General features: G+C 37.2%; 1 protein-coding gene across 8 annotated transcripts in view; it reads left to right on the top strand.

Annotated features, from left to right (window-relative positions):
• The window catches only part of SUPT3H (SPT3 homolog, SAGA and STAGA complex component), a 254,792-nt gene that overhangs the window by 186,790 nt on the left and 50,527 nt on the right, over positions 1-17,475 (top strand). For all 8 annotated transcript variants that reach the window (XM_069011770.1, XM_069011769.1, XM_069011766.1 and 5 more), the window contains 4 exons: positions 12,418-12,493; positions 15,174-15,286; positions 15,977-16,084; positions 16,559-16,747. In XM_069011770.1, coding sequence (XP_068867871.1) covers positions 12,418-12,493; positions 15,174-15,286; positions 15,977-16,084; positions 16,559-16,747 — 486 coding nt within the window. The remainder of the gene's footprint in view (positions 1-12,417; positions 12,494-15,173; positions 15,287-15,976; positions 16,085-16,558; positions 16,748-17,475) is intronic.

Genomic DNA, 17,475 nt, shown 5'->3' on the forward strand with positions numbered 1-17,475 from the left:
TGCAATAGCCAGCAACAGGAATATCAATCTTAACTATGGCAAATATTTGATATTTCTGTAGCTGATTTTGAGCAGGAGTTAAAGCCAAGGCTTTTTTCTCAGGAGAAACTCTTGCAAAGTTCTTGAATTCAAAGCTTTCTACCTTTTAAAGATCAACTGTAGCATAAAAGTAGAACAAAAAAAAAAAATTCTTTCTATATGGTATTCCCTTCTGGAATTGACTAAATATTTTGCATGCTGCATTGAAAGGTGCTAACTCCTTTGGAAGGGATTCTTTTCACTGTAAACAATTTTAAGAATGTATGCAGGGCATTGTGTCCTGATGTTTATTTATGTAATAGACTGGTTAAATGAATATTATGTTCAAGAGCCATTATTAGTGCAGCATAAGAAACAGTGTATCAGATACTGCAAATTAGGACGATGGAAACAAAATTTCCCCAAATTTGCCTTTTTTTTTTAATCTGACAGTCTGAATACTCTTTATAAAGTCACTTTTAATTGATAATTAGAAATAAAACAGTGACTTCTCTCCTGTGATGGGGCTCAGAGATGCCATGCTGATTTAGAAAAACTGAAAATCCCAGCAGTTAGTTTAACAGCTCATAATTAAATTTACAAATCAGGTTACATTTAAATGAATTATTTTAAAGTGATCTAAATTTATGTAATCCTACAGTGTACAATTACACTGAAGACTGGTGTTGTTGCTTTGAATTATTATCATATTATTACGGCAATTTAGAAATGTTTCAAGATATCTTCTAATTGTGCATATGTCTCCAAATGAGTTAAAATTAGGCAAAGCTTTTTCTTAAATCATGGAGTCATAGATAGAATAAATAAATGGAATAGAACAAATTGCAGAATCATAAATAAATATTTTTAAATACTCTAAGTAAATCAGAATGTTCTACCTGAAATTTCATAATTACTTATAGTTGTGATATACTGGTAAAAGTTCTTTTTGTGGGTATGTGCAGCTAATACGAATTTAGATTTAGAAAAAGGAAAGTCCAATATATGTATATTTAGACACTACATCAAAATCCTTACTTTTGGAACTATAACACCCACATCCAGCTCAATTTATTAAGTAGTACTACATTATTCAATATACTTGAGAATTTTGGAGGTCATTGTCATTCAGGTACTGTCTGAGGGATATGAAGGTCTGTCTTCTTCACTGAATCAAATCTTGTTGCAAATTAAAGGATGTTTAAAATAATTGCATGCATATATGGAACGATAGAATTCTGCTGTAGGGTTTAGCTGAGGTAGTGTTAACATTAGCTCATTATATCAATATTTGTAAGATTCAGGTTCTCCAGGGTTGTTTCTTTGGAAAGCTGCATATATTCATTATCAGTTTAAACCATCAGCACAAGAACTGCCTTTGTCTTGGAAATACAAATAAAGACTTGTCAGTGGAAGATGAGGACTCTTTCCCACCTTACAAGTGAAGGGAATGTGTAACAAAGGCTGCAGAAGGCTGAAATTTCAGCTGAAGGTATTACTTTCATGGCTTGTCCAATACTAAAAAACTTTAAAATATTTCACAAAAATGTTAATTCTAATGTGTTGTTTTAAATTCTATATTACTTAAGCAAATATTTAAATATTATATTAGTTTTTCTGCATACTTGACATGAATATAATTCTACCTTCCTGCCAAGTATGTCAAAACCCAAATTCACTTTCATTTGCCAGGGTAAATGTTTATTTTGTTTTCCCACATAATGTGCTCTTTAAAGTGTCACCAGGATACCAAATCTGATGGCTTTTTAATAGAGACATGGTGGGGGTTTTTTGCTTTCGTTAGGAAACAGGATAAACTATCAGTAAAGCTTATGGTAATGAACCCATATACAGTAGATTCTCTTTGCTCTCCTTCCCCTCATCTCAGCACTTAAAAAAGAAGAAATTCCCATCAAAACTATTGTCATGGTACCTCATTTTTTATAAAGGCATGGAGGGTCTGTAGTAGGAATGGGTGCTGGGGGGGCAGAGAGGAGACCAGGATATGCAGGACCATTTCTTCTGTCAAAGGTGAGCTGGGATGCCTCAGCATGGCTCCCCAAAACAACTTCTTGGTTTGTTTTGCCATGCAATGGGTGAGGTTATTTAAGAGAAAATTCATTGGGAGGTCATATTAAAAAACTGTGGGTTTGCTACTTTACTACTTACATTACAGAACATCAGCCTATGTTTGCACAGTTTTTTACCAGTCATTGAGTTTCGCTTTGACTTTCATCCTCCAGTCTTAACCAAACTCTCAAAACCTGTGTTCACAAACTAAAGTATTGAATTTTCTGCTTTTAAATGATATATCAGTAAAGTTTCATCTAAAAGTTTCAGTTCTGCTTCCAATGCAGAATGGAATGTAACTGGTTTAAGTATTGCTGTGAAAATTTCATGCATTTCAAAAAAAAAAAATTTTTTCAGTTTTCCCAGTGTTTTCTCCAAAGAAGGGAATGGGAATGTTTAATAAGAGAACTGTTGCAGTGGCTTTGGATGGTGAGGATTGTTTTGAATTAATGACAGCATATGTTTCTTTGGTTTTATGTAAATGCTTAATAATTTTGTGGTATATTTATCAATGGGCATGGTATAAGGGACTAACTAAATAGATTGTTCCAAATTAGTCAAATTAGCTGATGGTTTAAATTAGCTTAATTCCAAATGCTAAATCATGTTATTAAACCCCAGAATCTTCATGTTTTGCTTTTCCTCTCTAACATTAGAAAGAGAAAAGAGAAAGTAGGGTAAAAAAAAGAAGCATTTTCCAATTAAACTGCATTTGGGAAAATGGTCTTTTTATGATTCTATTTCTCATGTATATAGTGGAGATAATTCTCACAAGGCTACTATGAAGACTAATTTGGTTGTATTTAAAGAAATTAAGAAACAATAATGAATAGCAGCATAGAATTTTTTGCATAGTTAAATAAATAACAATATTAAATAATACCATTAATTTTGACAAAGGAAATATTCACATTGGGCCAAGTTCTGTTCTCAGTGAATGGAGTCCCAGTTAAAATCAAAACCAGCATCATGCTTTTGTTCAAAGCCTGTCACTTCAGACAGCAGTTTTTAGGGTCTCCTTTCCTTACTTTTCATACTTGGCACATTGTGAGGTTTGATTGTACTTTTTTTCTCCCCCAGCCTGTGCAAGCTGGGAATACACAGCTATGGTGCATCATGGCATCACCACACACAAGCTTTGCACATCACCACACACAAGCTTTGCACTACTTTAAGATCAATGCAAATTAACCATGACCTTTGAAATGAGCCTCAAATATTATTAATTCAGCCTTCATTTGCACTCGGCATTGCTCAGATGTCAAATTAGCAGCAGAACCCAGGTAGGAGTTCTGAATTTTGTGTCCATTTCTCTTCACATTCTCCTTTTAGTGGGGACCTGCACATCTCAGGCAATGCACCCTGGTCACTGTTTTTCTAAGGGAAGCATTTCCTCTTTAGCTCAGTGTATGACTCACTTCTTCCCTGAATTTTGTGATGTGATTTTTATCTGGAGTTCCATGTCTTGCAATTATCAAATTAGAAAGGTTTTTCAAAGGACTAAAGCTGAAACCACAGAATTAAGAGTCAGTGGAGTAAATACCACAAGTTGAGAAATGTCTGTATGCTTCTGGTGTTAAGGAAGCAATACATTTTTGAGTACCACTCTGTATTGTTCTCTGGTTACAGCAGACCCTACCAGACAAAATAAATCAGAGTAATTTTGCATTCTCCAGTCATATGCCAATGACAGAACGTATATGAGCATTTAGCACCATGTATTTTGGTTTTAATTAATTAATTTTAATGTTTTCCTTTAAGACATTAATGAATATACTTGCACAAATTCATCATAAAAGTTGATAGATTCTGATTTTTCATGGAAAATGACTGAGCTAAACTATTTTATTCATGTATTGTAGGTGTAACCTTAAATTGGGGGAGGTGTTTGTAGGGTGGCACACTACAGCTATTGATATTAATGGAAGTTTTACAGGGGACACTACAGAGTCAGGGTTTCATCTCTAAGTTTTAAAACCAAATCTAGACTTGGGAAGTGGATTGCTGTGCTGCACACCAAATTCCTTGTACATATAGCAAAAATTCAGTGTCTTTCTAATTTGTGTGTGTATGTTTTACCATTATTTTGAAAGTTAATCTTATTTTAAAAAAGTTTTTTCAAGAAGCAACCTAACTGAAAAAAAACCCCCATTAATTATAAACCTTTTTCATTTTCTGACTGAAAGAACATCACCTGCCAAGGATGCCTGCATGGATATGCCTGTAGCATTATGTTGCTTGTGAATCTCCTGCACAGAATGGTAATTATTCTTGTTCAGGATGGTGCTGTCCCAAAGAAAGGCAGGTACTGTGAGAATTGGCTGTTCCACTGACAATGGATACAAGTCTTTTTTATTCAAGGGAAGGGAAAAGGCAGAATTAGAATGATTAAAAATAAGACAACAGGATTCAAATGAATATGTATTGTTCATATGGTTGGAAACTTACTCTTCTTTCTGCCAGTCAAAATTTTCCCTAATCTTCTTATGATCCTCTTTTTAAAGTGAAGCTTCAGGAGGGCATTTCACAGTATTTGTCAGCAGGCCTGATTCACAGAGTTAACCTTACAGGACAATGAATTTCATCACAATTGTTTCTTACTAGTATGTACCTTGGGTTCACTTCCTTTTCAACATAGCGTAAGAGCAATGCTCCTGAGGACTTCTTCCTCCTTCATTTCTCATTTAACATTAGCAAAACTCTCAAAAGTCTTTTTAGAACCATATGTTGATGGTGTCTATTAACAGGTCAGCTTTACCATGATTTTTTTTTTAAATTAGGTTTATTCTCCTATTTGAATTTACCAGTTAAAGCCAGTGAGTGAGGTGGCTGATCCCCAGCTGTTCCCAAACTTCCCTAGTGCTCAGTTTAACAAACTGTAGTGGATGTGTTTGTTAAGAAATTGTGGCTGTAGAGTGAATTATTCTGGCCATGTTGTAGCTGGATGAATAGATAGAATATGTCTGGGAATTGAGTTTCACTTAAACTGAGTATGTCTAGGATTGATTGCCAGGTCAACTTTGGGTTGAAACACCCCCTTTCACATCCTGCCATTCCATTTGGATCAGTAGGAGCGTGACTGGATCTCCCACACCCAGGATGGTGAGGAAGTGTGTGAGGTGTGTTGTGCCTGTACTGCCTGGGCCAGCCTCCATCCAGGGCCATAAACAGCCTTGGAGCAAAAGCCATTCCTTGAGTTTCTGGCCTTGAGTTTCTGGCCACACCAAACAGCATGTCAGGTAAAATAAATATTTAAAAAACAGAGTGTGATGGCTGATTTTGACTGCCACTAAGAGAAAAAATATAAAGCTCAATATGCAAAAGGGGCTGCTTTGCTTGTCTGTGTCTCCCATGCCTTGCAGTGATCCCTGTTTTGATGACTGCAAGATTTACTGGTGAGGTGCTAAAGCTGTTTATATGAACCTCATTAACAAATGGATACAGAGTCAGGGTAAGTTTTCAGAGGAATGCTATCCAGAAGATATAAAGGTATCCTCATATTAACATGGTATGTAAAGTTTTTCATGTACAGCCAGATGGAAACCACAGGAAAGTGCTACAATGTCCTCAACCAGAAAAGTGAAGGAAGTCAGTAGTCTTGATATATTAATATATCAATATATCCCACATAACTTTTTTCATTTGGTAGCATAGTTTATCCAAAATTATTTTATGTTTTTTGGAAAGCACTGATAGAAGATAGCCATAAATTTAACACATAGTTTTACAAAATTCATGATGGTACTTATTATAGAAGAAAAAAAAATATTTTCCTGTAGAAATCAAAGGTATTCCATGAAATGGAAATGTTTCGTTTCCAGGTTCCTGCTCCACATTTCAGACTAGCAGTAATAAATTTAGACAAGGAATTTGGATATGATATGGAACTGGTTCAAATAAATACAGTATGTGTAGATTTTGCATATGTTCAAGGGCAAAGTATTACAGGGGCAGTGGGTCCCTATCACGAGGTCAGTTTTATTTATTCCTTAAGCAATGAGATCATGACTGCTGGGAATTAATCCATTCATTTTGTTGTTGTCTGTGCAATTTCATTTGCTTTCTTTCTTCATAATTCCCTTGAAATTTTTACATAATCTTAAATAGTTCTGCCAGCTCCCTTCCCCCTATTTATCTGCACATACTTTGCTAGATTACATGTTTCATGGTTCCGGGGAGATGAATGGAGTTAACGTTCAGCTGGGCACAAAGCTGCCTTTGTTTATTCTTGCATTACTTGGAGATAGAGCAGGAACCAAATTTACTGAGTCATTCTTTACTCTTGGCCCTTGCTTAGCCCTGAAATGGAAGTTGCCCTGTTGGTGGTGGTGGTGCTCACCCTTCACTCATCTCAGAGGAGGATTCATTTGGCATTTCTGAGGATGCCTGTGCTGTGCAGAGTAGACCTAATCCAGCATCCCTCAGGCTCCATTGCTGGTGGCTACAGCTGATGAACTCCAGACAAATTCATAGATATCATTCATTTGACATTTTAAACACTGAGTTCAGGATGAAGTTGTTCACTGAAAGTATCTAATGTCTTCTTTACTATAAAAGGACTTTAGATGACTAATTAGGTCTTCAGTTTTTCAAGTGAATTCCATCTTTTGTCTCTGGACAGAAATTCTGTAATGAAGAATTATAATTTTATTTTTAAAGTATATTTTAATTAATATTTAATACTTTTAATAATTCACTTTCTTTTTCTTGTCATTTACAGTTGTCGATCCTTAAAAGCTGTGTAACAGTTGAGATTTTTAAGGTTTTAAGGTCTTAAACTCTGTTTATTGCAGGGAATGATGCTAATAATACTGTGAAGAAAAAAGCAAAACTATTTTTACTGTGAAAATACATTAAAATTGAGTTCAGTTTGGGTCTACCAGAAAAAGACCTCATCTTTTCTTCTAATATTGGGAACTTTGTTCTAATCACATGAGCATTCAAAGCCTTTATTACATCAAAGGCCCCAAGTTTGCTATGCAGATTTGTTCAGCTTAATGGCTGCTGTAGAGTGTATGGTATGTTCTATAAGAGGTTGGTAAAAAAATCCCCTGAATGTGTGTACTTTATAGCCAAATCAAGTATTACTTTACAAAACCTATTGATCTTTCCCAGAGTGGCATTTTTATTTTCTGTATAAAACTCTGAGTAAGCTTAAACTTTGAAAATGCTTACTCTTCACCCCCCCCCCCCTTTTTTTTTTCTTTGCTTACCAATTCAAGGGATTCTCAGAACAGTAAATGCCTGTTTCCTCTATGTAACAGAAGTCTTCAGATAGTGATAATCCTCAGATAATGTCAATATTCAGAAGACTAAAAATGTATTTTCAGCATATTTGGTAAACACTTCAGTATTGAGCTACCTTGTTCTTGATTTCTCAGGTTTTATTTTTTTTTAATTGAGGTAATTTTTCACAAAATCACAGAATGTTTTGACTTGGAAGGGACCTTAAAATATCATCTCATTCCAACACCCTGCCATGGGCAGGGACACCTTCCACCATCCCAGGTTGCTCCAAGCCCTGTCCAACCTGGCTTTGGACACTTCCAGGGATGGGGCAGCCACAACTCTAGGAAACCTGTGACATGGCCTCATCACCCTCACAGGGAGGAATTTCTTCCCAATATCCCATCTAACCCTTCACTCTGCCAGTGTGAACCCATTCCCCCTTGTGCTGTCACTTCATCCCTCATCCAAAGTCCCTCTCCAGCTCTCCTGGCGCCCCTTTGGGCAGTTGAAGGGCCTCTAAGGAGTCCCTGGAGCCTTCTCTTCTCTGGGGGTCTTCTCTGGAACACCCCCAGCTCTCCCAGCCAGGCTCCATAGGAAATGTGCTCCAGGCCTCTGAGCATCTCCATTGCCCTACAACCGCCCTACAATTTGGGCCTTGACCACCCTGCAGTTTTGTGTCCTCCCATCCCAGAGCTGTCAGGCACAGCACACAGTCCCCTGCCATTCTCTAAATAAAAAATAAATTATTTAGCATTCTGTGCTGGCGATATCAGCCCTTGCAAGGCAGCTCTGGTTTTCCCTGGGGTAGCCAACTGGCTCCTTTGAAGCCATGATAGGCCCACAGTGAGAGTTCTTGAGCAGAGGGAATCAGGAAATCACACCACAAGATGAATATGTGAGCGGTTTGGGAAGCCAGCACCTTCATCCCAACATTGTTGCCAAGCACAGGGGTGTCCAGCTGTGCCACATACGTTTTTCAAATGTTCCAGCTTAGCAGCTCCTCGGCACATTTCCTCCAAACACGGAGCAGTCGGTGAGCAAGTTAGCGTTTGGCCTGCTGCCTTCTTCCCCCCACACAAAGAGCTTTGTATGTCAAGTGTGAAAGCTTCAAAATGGAATAAAAATAAGATTATTTTTCATCCTGGATGGCAGGTGACAATGTGCAACTCTTTACCTTTTTCTTTCCTTTCCCTATTTAGTTCTTTATGCTGAAAGAAAGATATAATGCAACACATTTTTGGAAGACTAAGCAGACGTTTACTGTGCCAGGTCCTATCTACTGCATCCTTCAGCATGTTCCAAGGAAAGCATGCAAAGTATTTTAACTCTGCTGTACAGCACATAACTCAGCTTCTTAACTGCTTAGAGTGACTAGTACTACTAGAGAGGGAGTAAAAACTATCTACTTTTAATTCTTTTGATAAACCAGCTGAGCAGTGTCATTGCTGCCATTTGTTGTATTTGCTTTCAAGCTGAAGTTGCTTCAGGCTGGAGTTTCATTAGGGGTTTCACTATTTCTTCTTCATGTCAGAAAGATTCCCAGCAAAGTAGCATTTATTCTGATGAAAGAGGACTTCTGTCATGTTGGAGTGACTTGCTTCTCCCTCCAACAACAAAATTTGGAAAATTTCACGTGTGTAAAGTTGAAGTTGTTTCTTAGTTTAAACATCCTGCATAATTTCTTGTTTTCAAAAAAAATAGTTGAGAGGAAAAAAAAAACAACGCTGTGAAAAAGAATAAGTAGATCTCCTTTAGACCTACAGATAAAATTATTTTAACAAAATTTCTGTGACTTCTCCAACACTCAATCCCATTTTCTTTAAACTCTTTTGGTCTGAAGTCATGCTGTGTTCACAGTAATGTGCTCACTCTTTCTGTCCTCTTTTTATCATGTGTAATTGATTCATTTTGAGTTTATAAAATATACCTTAGGAGTGCAAAGGTAAGGGAACATTACATTTTTTCAAAGCAGGGATGGTGTAAGAGAAAAAAAAAATACTGTTTGTGATCTTGAGAAGTGAAGAGGAAAAAGATGATCTGATATTGTGTTTGGGTTGGTGTTTCCTTAAAGATGAGCCAGCTGTGCCACCCATTTGTTCATTTCTCCTGCATTTGCTGGTTATTTATGGACTATTCTAAAACTGGTAGGACTGAAGGAATGTCTGTCCTTATCCTTCAGACTGTGAGGTTGCATGCATGATGTGTGGGTTCTTTTGTTAAAATGAGTTAGGAAAAAGTATAGTCCTGTTATTTATGACAAACATTATTTTATTTGGTGGTGGTTTAGAGCACCACACTGGAATCCACCTTTAAAAAAGAATTATTTTAAAGAGAGAATTGAAGGAAAAAAGCAATTATATTTCACATATATTTTGGTAATTTTGCTAAATAAAAATACTTGTACAGAAAGAAATCAATTGAAAGTATTTCCTTAGTATATAAGAATAACATTAAATGCAGTGTTTAGACAACTACTGTAGACAATTTGTAGACAGAAATAAAGTCCCTATTGGAAAAATCCCTCAGCAGCACCTTTCTTTTAATAAATGTTTGACTCTTTCACTTATAAAGAAACTTGTAATACTTACAATGAAGCTTGTAGCCTTTGACAGTCTACATTATCAGAGCTTTGTAGTTTATTTGCTGAGAGTAGCCATTGCTAAATCATTTAATTTAACATAACTGCTTTTGGGATTAATCTGGTTTTGCAATTCCCATATTACATTGTGGGATTCCTGTAAAAGTTAAAGTATCCTTGTCAAATTTCTACATGTTGGGGTTTTTTTATCATCTCAGATAGTACTTTGAAGCATAATTTCTCACATTACCATTTTGTTTCTCTATGCCTTCCTTGTTGTTTCAAGGGCTTTTAAATCCCTGCGATGGCTGGATGTGAAGGATAATAGCCAATGGCTTAACATATCGGTGGCAACAGGAAAAAAATAGGATTTATACCATCCTATAATCTATAAATTTATAGAATTTATACCATATTGAAAAAAAACCCAGCTTTTAAAATTATTTGAAGCAGTTCTCTCTTAAATATAAAAATTAAACCCCAAATTAGAGGCTTTTATAAAGCATAAAGTAAAATTACACAAGGAATTTTAGGACTGCTGGTTTTAGGATGTATTACATGAGAAGTGTCCTGTGCTATGCAGAAGTTCTGATTGGATTATCTCTGTGATGCCTTCAGTTTTTCAAAAGTATAGCCGAATTAATTCAGGGGCAAAGTTGAGTTCTGTAATGGGTTGGAGTTACAGCATGGACTGTGAAAACTCTTTGTAAAGAAATACAAATTCAATCTCGACTTAACATCTTATTGGAATGGATTAACTGATATTTTTTACTAATATGAAATGGCACCTTCCCAAAATGTAGTCAGGTTGCCAGAACCATGCATGGGAGAACTGGAAAATGCCTGAGTAGAACTGTTTCTAGTGTGGTGACTAAAGGTCCAAATACAGTGGAAGTGATTGACTGGGTAGATAAGAAAAGAAAGGACTACCCACGTGTGTTCCTGGTTACTTTGTGGTTTAGTTTACAGCTAATTGGAACATATTGACTGTGAACCAGATCTCATAAGTGATGGGTTGGATGGCTGTAGGAGAGTAACCTAAAAGGCAGAGAATAGAGGAAGAAACTGTGAATTTGAAGTACTAGTTTTATTTAATTTCTTTTCCCCCGATTTGAGAGCTGATAAGGCTAAATGCAAGTTGTATAGCATAGAGACATATATATATGTCTCCAAATATACTTACCAATAGCCCTTTTGTCTTCTATTAAATCAGATTGAAGAACTCTGCCTTTTTGATTTCATCAGATGTAAAATTGTTCAGGGCGTTAGAGCAAAATTTGTGTCTGTGTGTGTGGTTTTTCCCCTTGTTTTTTGTCCTCGGTGTGAGCACACCTGTGCTTTACATTCTTTGTGGATGGTTTCTTGAGCTGCACGGACTCAGTGCACAAGCACGGTCTCAGTGCCATCAGCCACTCCTGACACCCCTTTGTAGCTGTAGTGATAGTTCAGGTGTGATGATTTATTCATTGGATTACAGTTTGGAAGACACTTATGTTCCTTTCCTTGTTGTTTAGAACAATCTGCTTGATTGAGAGATTGGACTAAGCTGTCTGCTTCTGACAGGGACAATCATTCTTTTTAATCTGACTACTGCTTCCTGCCTCTGTTATGTGAAGGATTTAGTATCTTGTGGAGACCATATCTTTACCTTGTGAAAATCACCCCTGCTCTGCTGAAGTAAACAGAACTCAAGCACCTGCTCAGACCTAACCATGGACTTCAGTGCTGCTTCAATCATGATTCAATTACAGCATCCTGTCTATGTGGAGGGGAGGGTGTGCATAGTGTTTGTGGTTTCATAACTTGTCTCTTTTGAGATTTGCTCTGGACTCCATGTGAAATATATTCTTAAATGCAGTAGTGAACATTTGAAGATATTTTTTCTCCCACAAGCTCTAATACAATCTAATTTCCTTTCTTTTACTGAGGTGTTCAGAAGTATAAAAGTGCAAGCATAAGTTAACAGTGAAAAAAACAAAGAAACAGACAGATGTACCACTTACTTATTACTGTGTATTGAGTGTGAGAAGGGGCACTTCAATGCCTCTCTCTGTCTGACACATCAGTGGGATGGAGTTTATTAATTCACAGTTTAGAAGCACACAGGTTCAGTTCTGCTTGGTGCAGAATGTGTTGGCCTCAGTCCAAGAGAACATTTGGCTTGTCTGGTCATCTATAAACACACAGGCACAATACTCATGTGCTTCAGTTTAAACGTGCACCTTGGTCAGAGCAGCAGTGCTCAGCACCTCTCTCCTCTCAGCCCTCATCACTGGGCTGGGTGAGCAACGTGCAGGCAGGTTTGGAAAATAGGAATTGACACTCTCCTCTGGGAAATTTAAGTCACAAGACTAATAACCCATCTGTGGTTTATATTTCTGCATCTTGACTTGTTCAATGCATGTTTAATTTGGGAGGGTTGCTTCAAGGTTGTGGCGAGGGCGCTTTGGTGCTATAATTTCTGTTGTGGAATGCAGTCTTGTTGGAATAAGGTACATCATGTACTTTTACTCTTTTGTCAGAGAGCAGAAAGACAAACACGAACCATGGACTCGGTCCAGTATGCAGAATTCTGTGAAAGTCGGCAATTGAGTTTTTGTAAGTATTATAATGGCTGCACTGTATTAAGATGTTTGATTATTATTTCATGTAATAGAGAGCACACCAGAACCTCATATTTTTTGAAAGCACTTTTGTTTCATTTTTGTTTGCAATAATAAAACTTTAAATTCTTTGTCTATGTAATTCCTGGGAACAGTTAATTTAGCACAGTTTCAGGCCATCAGGCAGAGTATTTTATTTGACTATTTACCAAGCTTTCTCTGTGCTCAAATGCTGAGCTGGTGGGGATGACTGCAAAGATAGAACTAGTGAGGAGTTAATGGATTAAAACCACACTTGCCCAAAGTCTGTTGTGGTGCTGCTAAAGTCGGCACACTAGCAAAGTTTCATGGCTGCAGGTTTTCTGGAATTCATCTAAAATTAGAGAAGAGCAGCAAGTTTTGCTTCTATTTCCCGATCCGCAGAGACACAAAGAACTTACTAAAGAGTCTTTTCTATTTTAAGCTGTAAGCTCCTGCTGTGGAATTTATTCACCATTAGCCAAGTTCATCAGTATACGCCATTCCAACACTAATAACATGATGACAGAATTAGGGCTTTACTAGCACTGAAAACCAACTTACTAGAAGTACTTGTGGGCCACGACTATAATGAGCTGTAAATTAATGGGCTTGATCATGTAGCAAAACATCATTACAGAAGCGGTTAAGTGATGACTAAGGTTTTAGGTCAAATGTCAGAGAAAGGGAGGTGAAGGAGCCAGTAAAAATCATGACAAAACAGCACATGATTCTACAACACAGACTTGAACACAGTGGTGTCTTTAAAGGAGAGACCTTATCTTGTTCTTCCTTTTAAATTCAAAGAAACAGTGACTCATTTATGGCAAATAAATGGCACATTTGAGATACTGTTCTCCATCAGCAAATGTCAGCAAATGTAGGAAAACATGTTTTGTAAGCATTTCTTTTCCTAATTCAATATGTTTTTTATGTTTAGTTATAATTTGGCCTCACACATCTGTGAGCCATTAGAAAATGATACTTCAGATTAGGGTGACTTCAGGAAATGAGAGGTTTGTGATAAAGTCATTTTTAAAACCCCAAAATTGCCATCTGGAGACAGAACAAATAAAAATCTCAAATTTGCAAAATAAAATTGAATGTTGCTGACCAGGAGATTGTGATCTATAAAAATATCTCAGTGCTATTTTCACAGTGTTTTTAAATGACCATGTCTATATGGTTCTTTTTCACTGACATTTAATGTCATTAAAGAATAAGAGAATTACAGTGGTTATAAAATAGTACCAAGAGAGACTTGGGCACAAATTCAATTGCACAAAATGAGCTCAATTAGACAGAACCTACTAAAGGCCATGCAGAACATTTGTTCAAAACTAACACTAGGCTATTTTTTACTTATTTATTTCAGTAAGAAATGATTGTATTACTGTGTTTGAAGAAGTATATTACTGTAATATAAGCCCATAAAAACTATGTCACAAGAGAATAAACCTGGAAGGGACTCCAAGAAACCTGTTCTAATATATATATGTATTAATAATCACAGCTCCAGATATTTCTGCACTTTTAAAGACAGGCAATAGAAAAGGTCCCTCAAAGGATCAAGTACTACAGAATTGCAAATTTAAATTCTAGGGAACATTTTGTGATCATTTTGTGACGGTCACACTTCTCATACTTCTCTTGGTCCTTTTGTTTGTTTCTTTTTCTTTCTTTAGTGATGCAATGTAGCCTTCTCATTCCCTCGTAAATAAAAATAACCATTATTTTGACCTCTTTTCTGTTGAACACCTGACTTGTCTGTAGCTTTTTAATCTTGATTGAAAACTCTTTTTGAAGGAGTTGCATCTGTTTATTTCAGATGATTTTTCCACCTTGTGTTCACTTCATTTTGGTTGTTCTGTCTCACAAACAGCCCTCATTAAGAGCCTTAAGAGCTCCTTTCTGTCCACAGACTTCTGTGATCATCTTGTCCACCACTGATCTAAGTAAGATCATCCTCTTTTCCCTCCTTTTACTCTCTAAGGAAATATTACATTTCATTGTCCCATATTTTTGTCTGCCCTTTTTCTGAACCGATCTCACCCATTACCAGTGTGAAGTTCTTGTATGAATGTTGACTATTCATCTCTCCTTATTTCTTTATATCCAAAGCACACTTAAAAAACACTGTTCTACAAATAATTTTGGCTCACTTGTAAGCACTTCACCCCTGTAAGGTTAACACCAGGACTTCCAAGTTCTTCTGTCCTTCATTTGTTTTTGCTGTTGTTAATACAATTATATCAATTTTATCTGGACTCATATTTGTGTTGATTTCTTTTAGTGTTTTTTCTCATTCATCAAAGATGTGATGAAATAATTTTATTTATTTTACAGTAATATATTCTAAGCCAGGTTTGTCCTGTCCACACTCCTCTGAGGTTGACCCTTCCTTATTCTGTAATCTCCTGTATCGTTGATTAACTTGTGTTTTTTCTATTTATTCCATGTACTTACGTGTCTCCAAAATGTATGAAATAACAGTCTTTTCCCACTGGTTCCATTTTGGTCATTCCTTCTTTGGCCAATGAAATCACACTCACATTAATTGGTTCACTTTTGCAGTATTTCTGCAACCCAAAAATATGGATTATTTTGGCCTATCTGTCATTAACTTTTCCTTTTCCCCTTATGATTTTAACTGACAGCAAAGAAAGCATCCAAGTTCCGTGACTGGTTGGACTGTAGCAGTATGGAAATAAAGCCAAATGCAGTTGCAATGGAGATTTTGGCATATTTAGCATATGAGACTGTGGCCCAGGTAAGGGACTGATTGAACTCTGATGAAAATTAATTAATTACTCTTGGAGGTACTTCAGCCTCGGGGACTGGGTTGTAAAGCCCTTCAAAACTGGAGTCACTCATTCAGCTCTCCAAGCTAACTGGATTCATGGAGTCAGAGTGGTTTGAGTTGGAAGGGACCTTAAGGTTCCTCCAGTTCCAGCCCCCAGACGTGGGCAGGGACACCTTCTGCTAGACCAGCTCAAAAATCCAGTCTGCCTTTCAGTTTGCTGTGTGATAGATGTGTTCTGTACTGTGTTCATCCATCTCATACACAAATAGAAATGTTTTATAATGACTGCAGAAGAGAGGGGGAGTCCAGCACGAACCTTTCTCAAGTCCAAGCTGAAACCACACACTTTGCTATGTGACCTTTGGCAGTGCAGTGAGGCTCATTCAATCCCATTGCACAACTGGATTAGAAAGAAGGATTTCCTGGAAAACAAAATGTTACCTTAGTGCCAAGCCAAGACCTCTTGGGTAGATAGATTGCTCCATGTATTTACAGAAGTGGAAAAGAAAGGTTCTTGAGGTTGTAATGTGTGATTAATTTTATTTTATCTGAGAAACACTAAGAATATTCTGCCTCAACCCACAACCCTCACTCTCCCATTATTACAATGACATTTTTAGTACCATGTCAGTAACCCCACCTGTTTTACCCCTCCAGCTGGTGGACTTGGCTCTTTTGGTTAAACAGGACATGGCTCCCAAAGCTGGTGACCCATTCAGTCATGCCATATCTGCCACCTTCATACAGTACCACAACTCTACTGAGGTAAACCTTGCTTTTTCACATATTAATGCATTTTATGTTTTGCTTTGACATGTATTTTCTTCCAAAGTAGACATTATTGACTATGGTATTGATACAGACTTCTGTTATGGAGTTTATGAACTTTGAAATTATGTATTTAGATAGAAAGACATTAAATTATAGTTCTGGATGTTAAATTCTTAGCAGCATCTTTAGAATTAAATAAAAATCCTCTTTTCTTGGGTGAAAATTCCTTCTCTCTGTATTCAAGGCTGTATTGCAGATTTGGAAATTAAAGCTTTCAAAAGGGGCAAGTGCACTAAGTGCTGTGTTGCATGCATTGATATTGTGCAGGTATTATAGTAACTTCTAGAATGAGAAAACCAAATTCTGTGTTGCATCTCTTCCAACAGGAAATCTGAGAAGGAAATAATTGGGGTGGGGTTTATTTGTGATTTGATTATATTATGGCTATTTGACATCTTGCTTTTACAGCCACATCTCTTAGGGCAATCTACGGGTGTGAAGACCAGTCTTGACTCCCCTGAGAACACACCACCCCCTACACCCACCCCCCCAGCATCAGCAGGGCAGCAACACCTTGGCAAAACCGCCTCAGGAGCCTTGGGGAACAGTGGAATTGGACAAGACTCCACTAAATCCAAACAAAGGAAAAGAAAAAAGGTATTTGGGGCACAATCCTGGAGGGAAAAAAAAATGGATAAAGAAAGAAACTAAAACAACATCCTCAGGAAATCATCATAGAATCACAGAATGATTTGGGCTGGGAGGGACCTTAAAGATCATCTTGTTCCAACCCCCTGCCCTGGGCAGGGACACCTTCCACTATCCCAGGTTGCTCCAAGCCCCATCCAAGCTGGCCTTGGACATTTTCAGGGATGGGGCAGCCACAGCTTCTCTGGGCAGCCTGTGCCAGGGCCTCCCCACCCTCACAGTAAATAATGTGTCTCATCTTAAATATTCATTTTAACCTATATCATATATTAATGGCCATTTTTATTGTAGGACCAAATATGTGGTTTGGTATTTTTTTCTATCAGAATTAGGCAAAATTTTCCAAATAATGTCTGCAAACTGAATTTTGTTAAAGTGACAACTCCTTCTAAGATAACTTGCTCCTCTACAGGCACAGCAATAGCCACCACCCAAAATCATCATCCCCTTCTCTGACAGGGGCAGCAAGCACAGGTTATAAGGGGCAAAACATAAGCAAAATAGGCAAAGAGGTGCTTGTGATTCTCCTGATCCCAGCAACCATAGGTGGCTGCAGCCCTTGCCTTTAACAACTTTGCCTGACTTGCTTTATTTTTATACTAGTTGGTTCCATTCAAGCTAAATATTTGTTAACTGCATAAAACAGGGATGTGTCATATTCAGAGTGCGAAATATAA

This window comes from Aphelocoma coerulescens, chromosome 3, assembly GCF_041296385.1.
Source record: "Aphelocoma coerulescens isolate FSJ_1873_10779 chromosome 3, UR_Acoe_1.0, whole genome shotgun sequence".
In the NCBI taxonomy this organism is placed as follows: domain Eukaryota; kingdom Metazoa; phylum Chordata; class Aves; order Passeriformes; family Corvidae; genus Aphelocoma; species Aphelocoma coerulescens.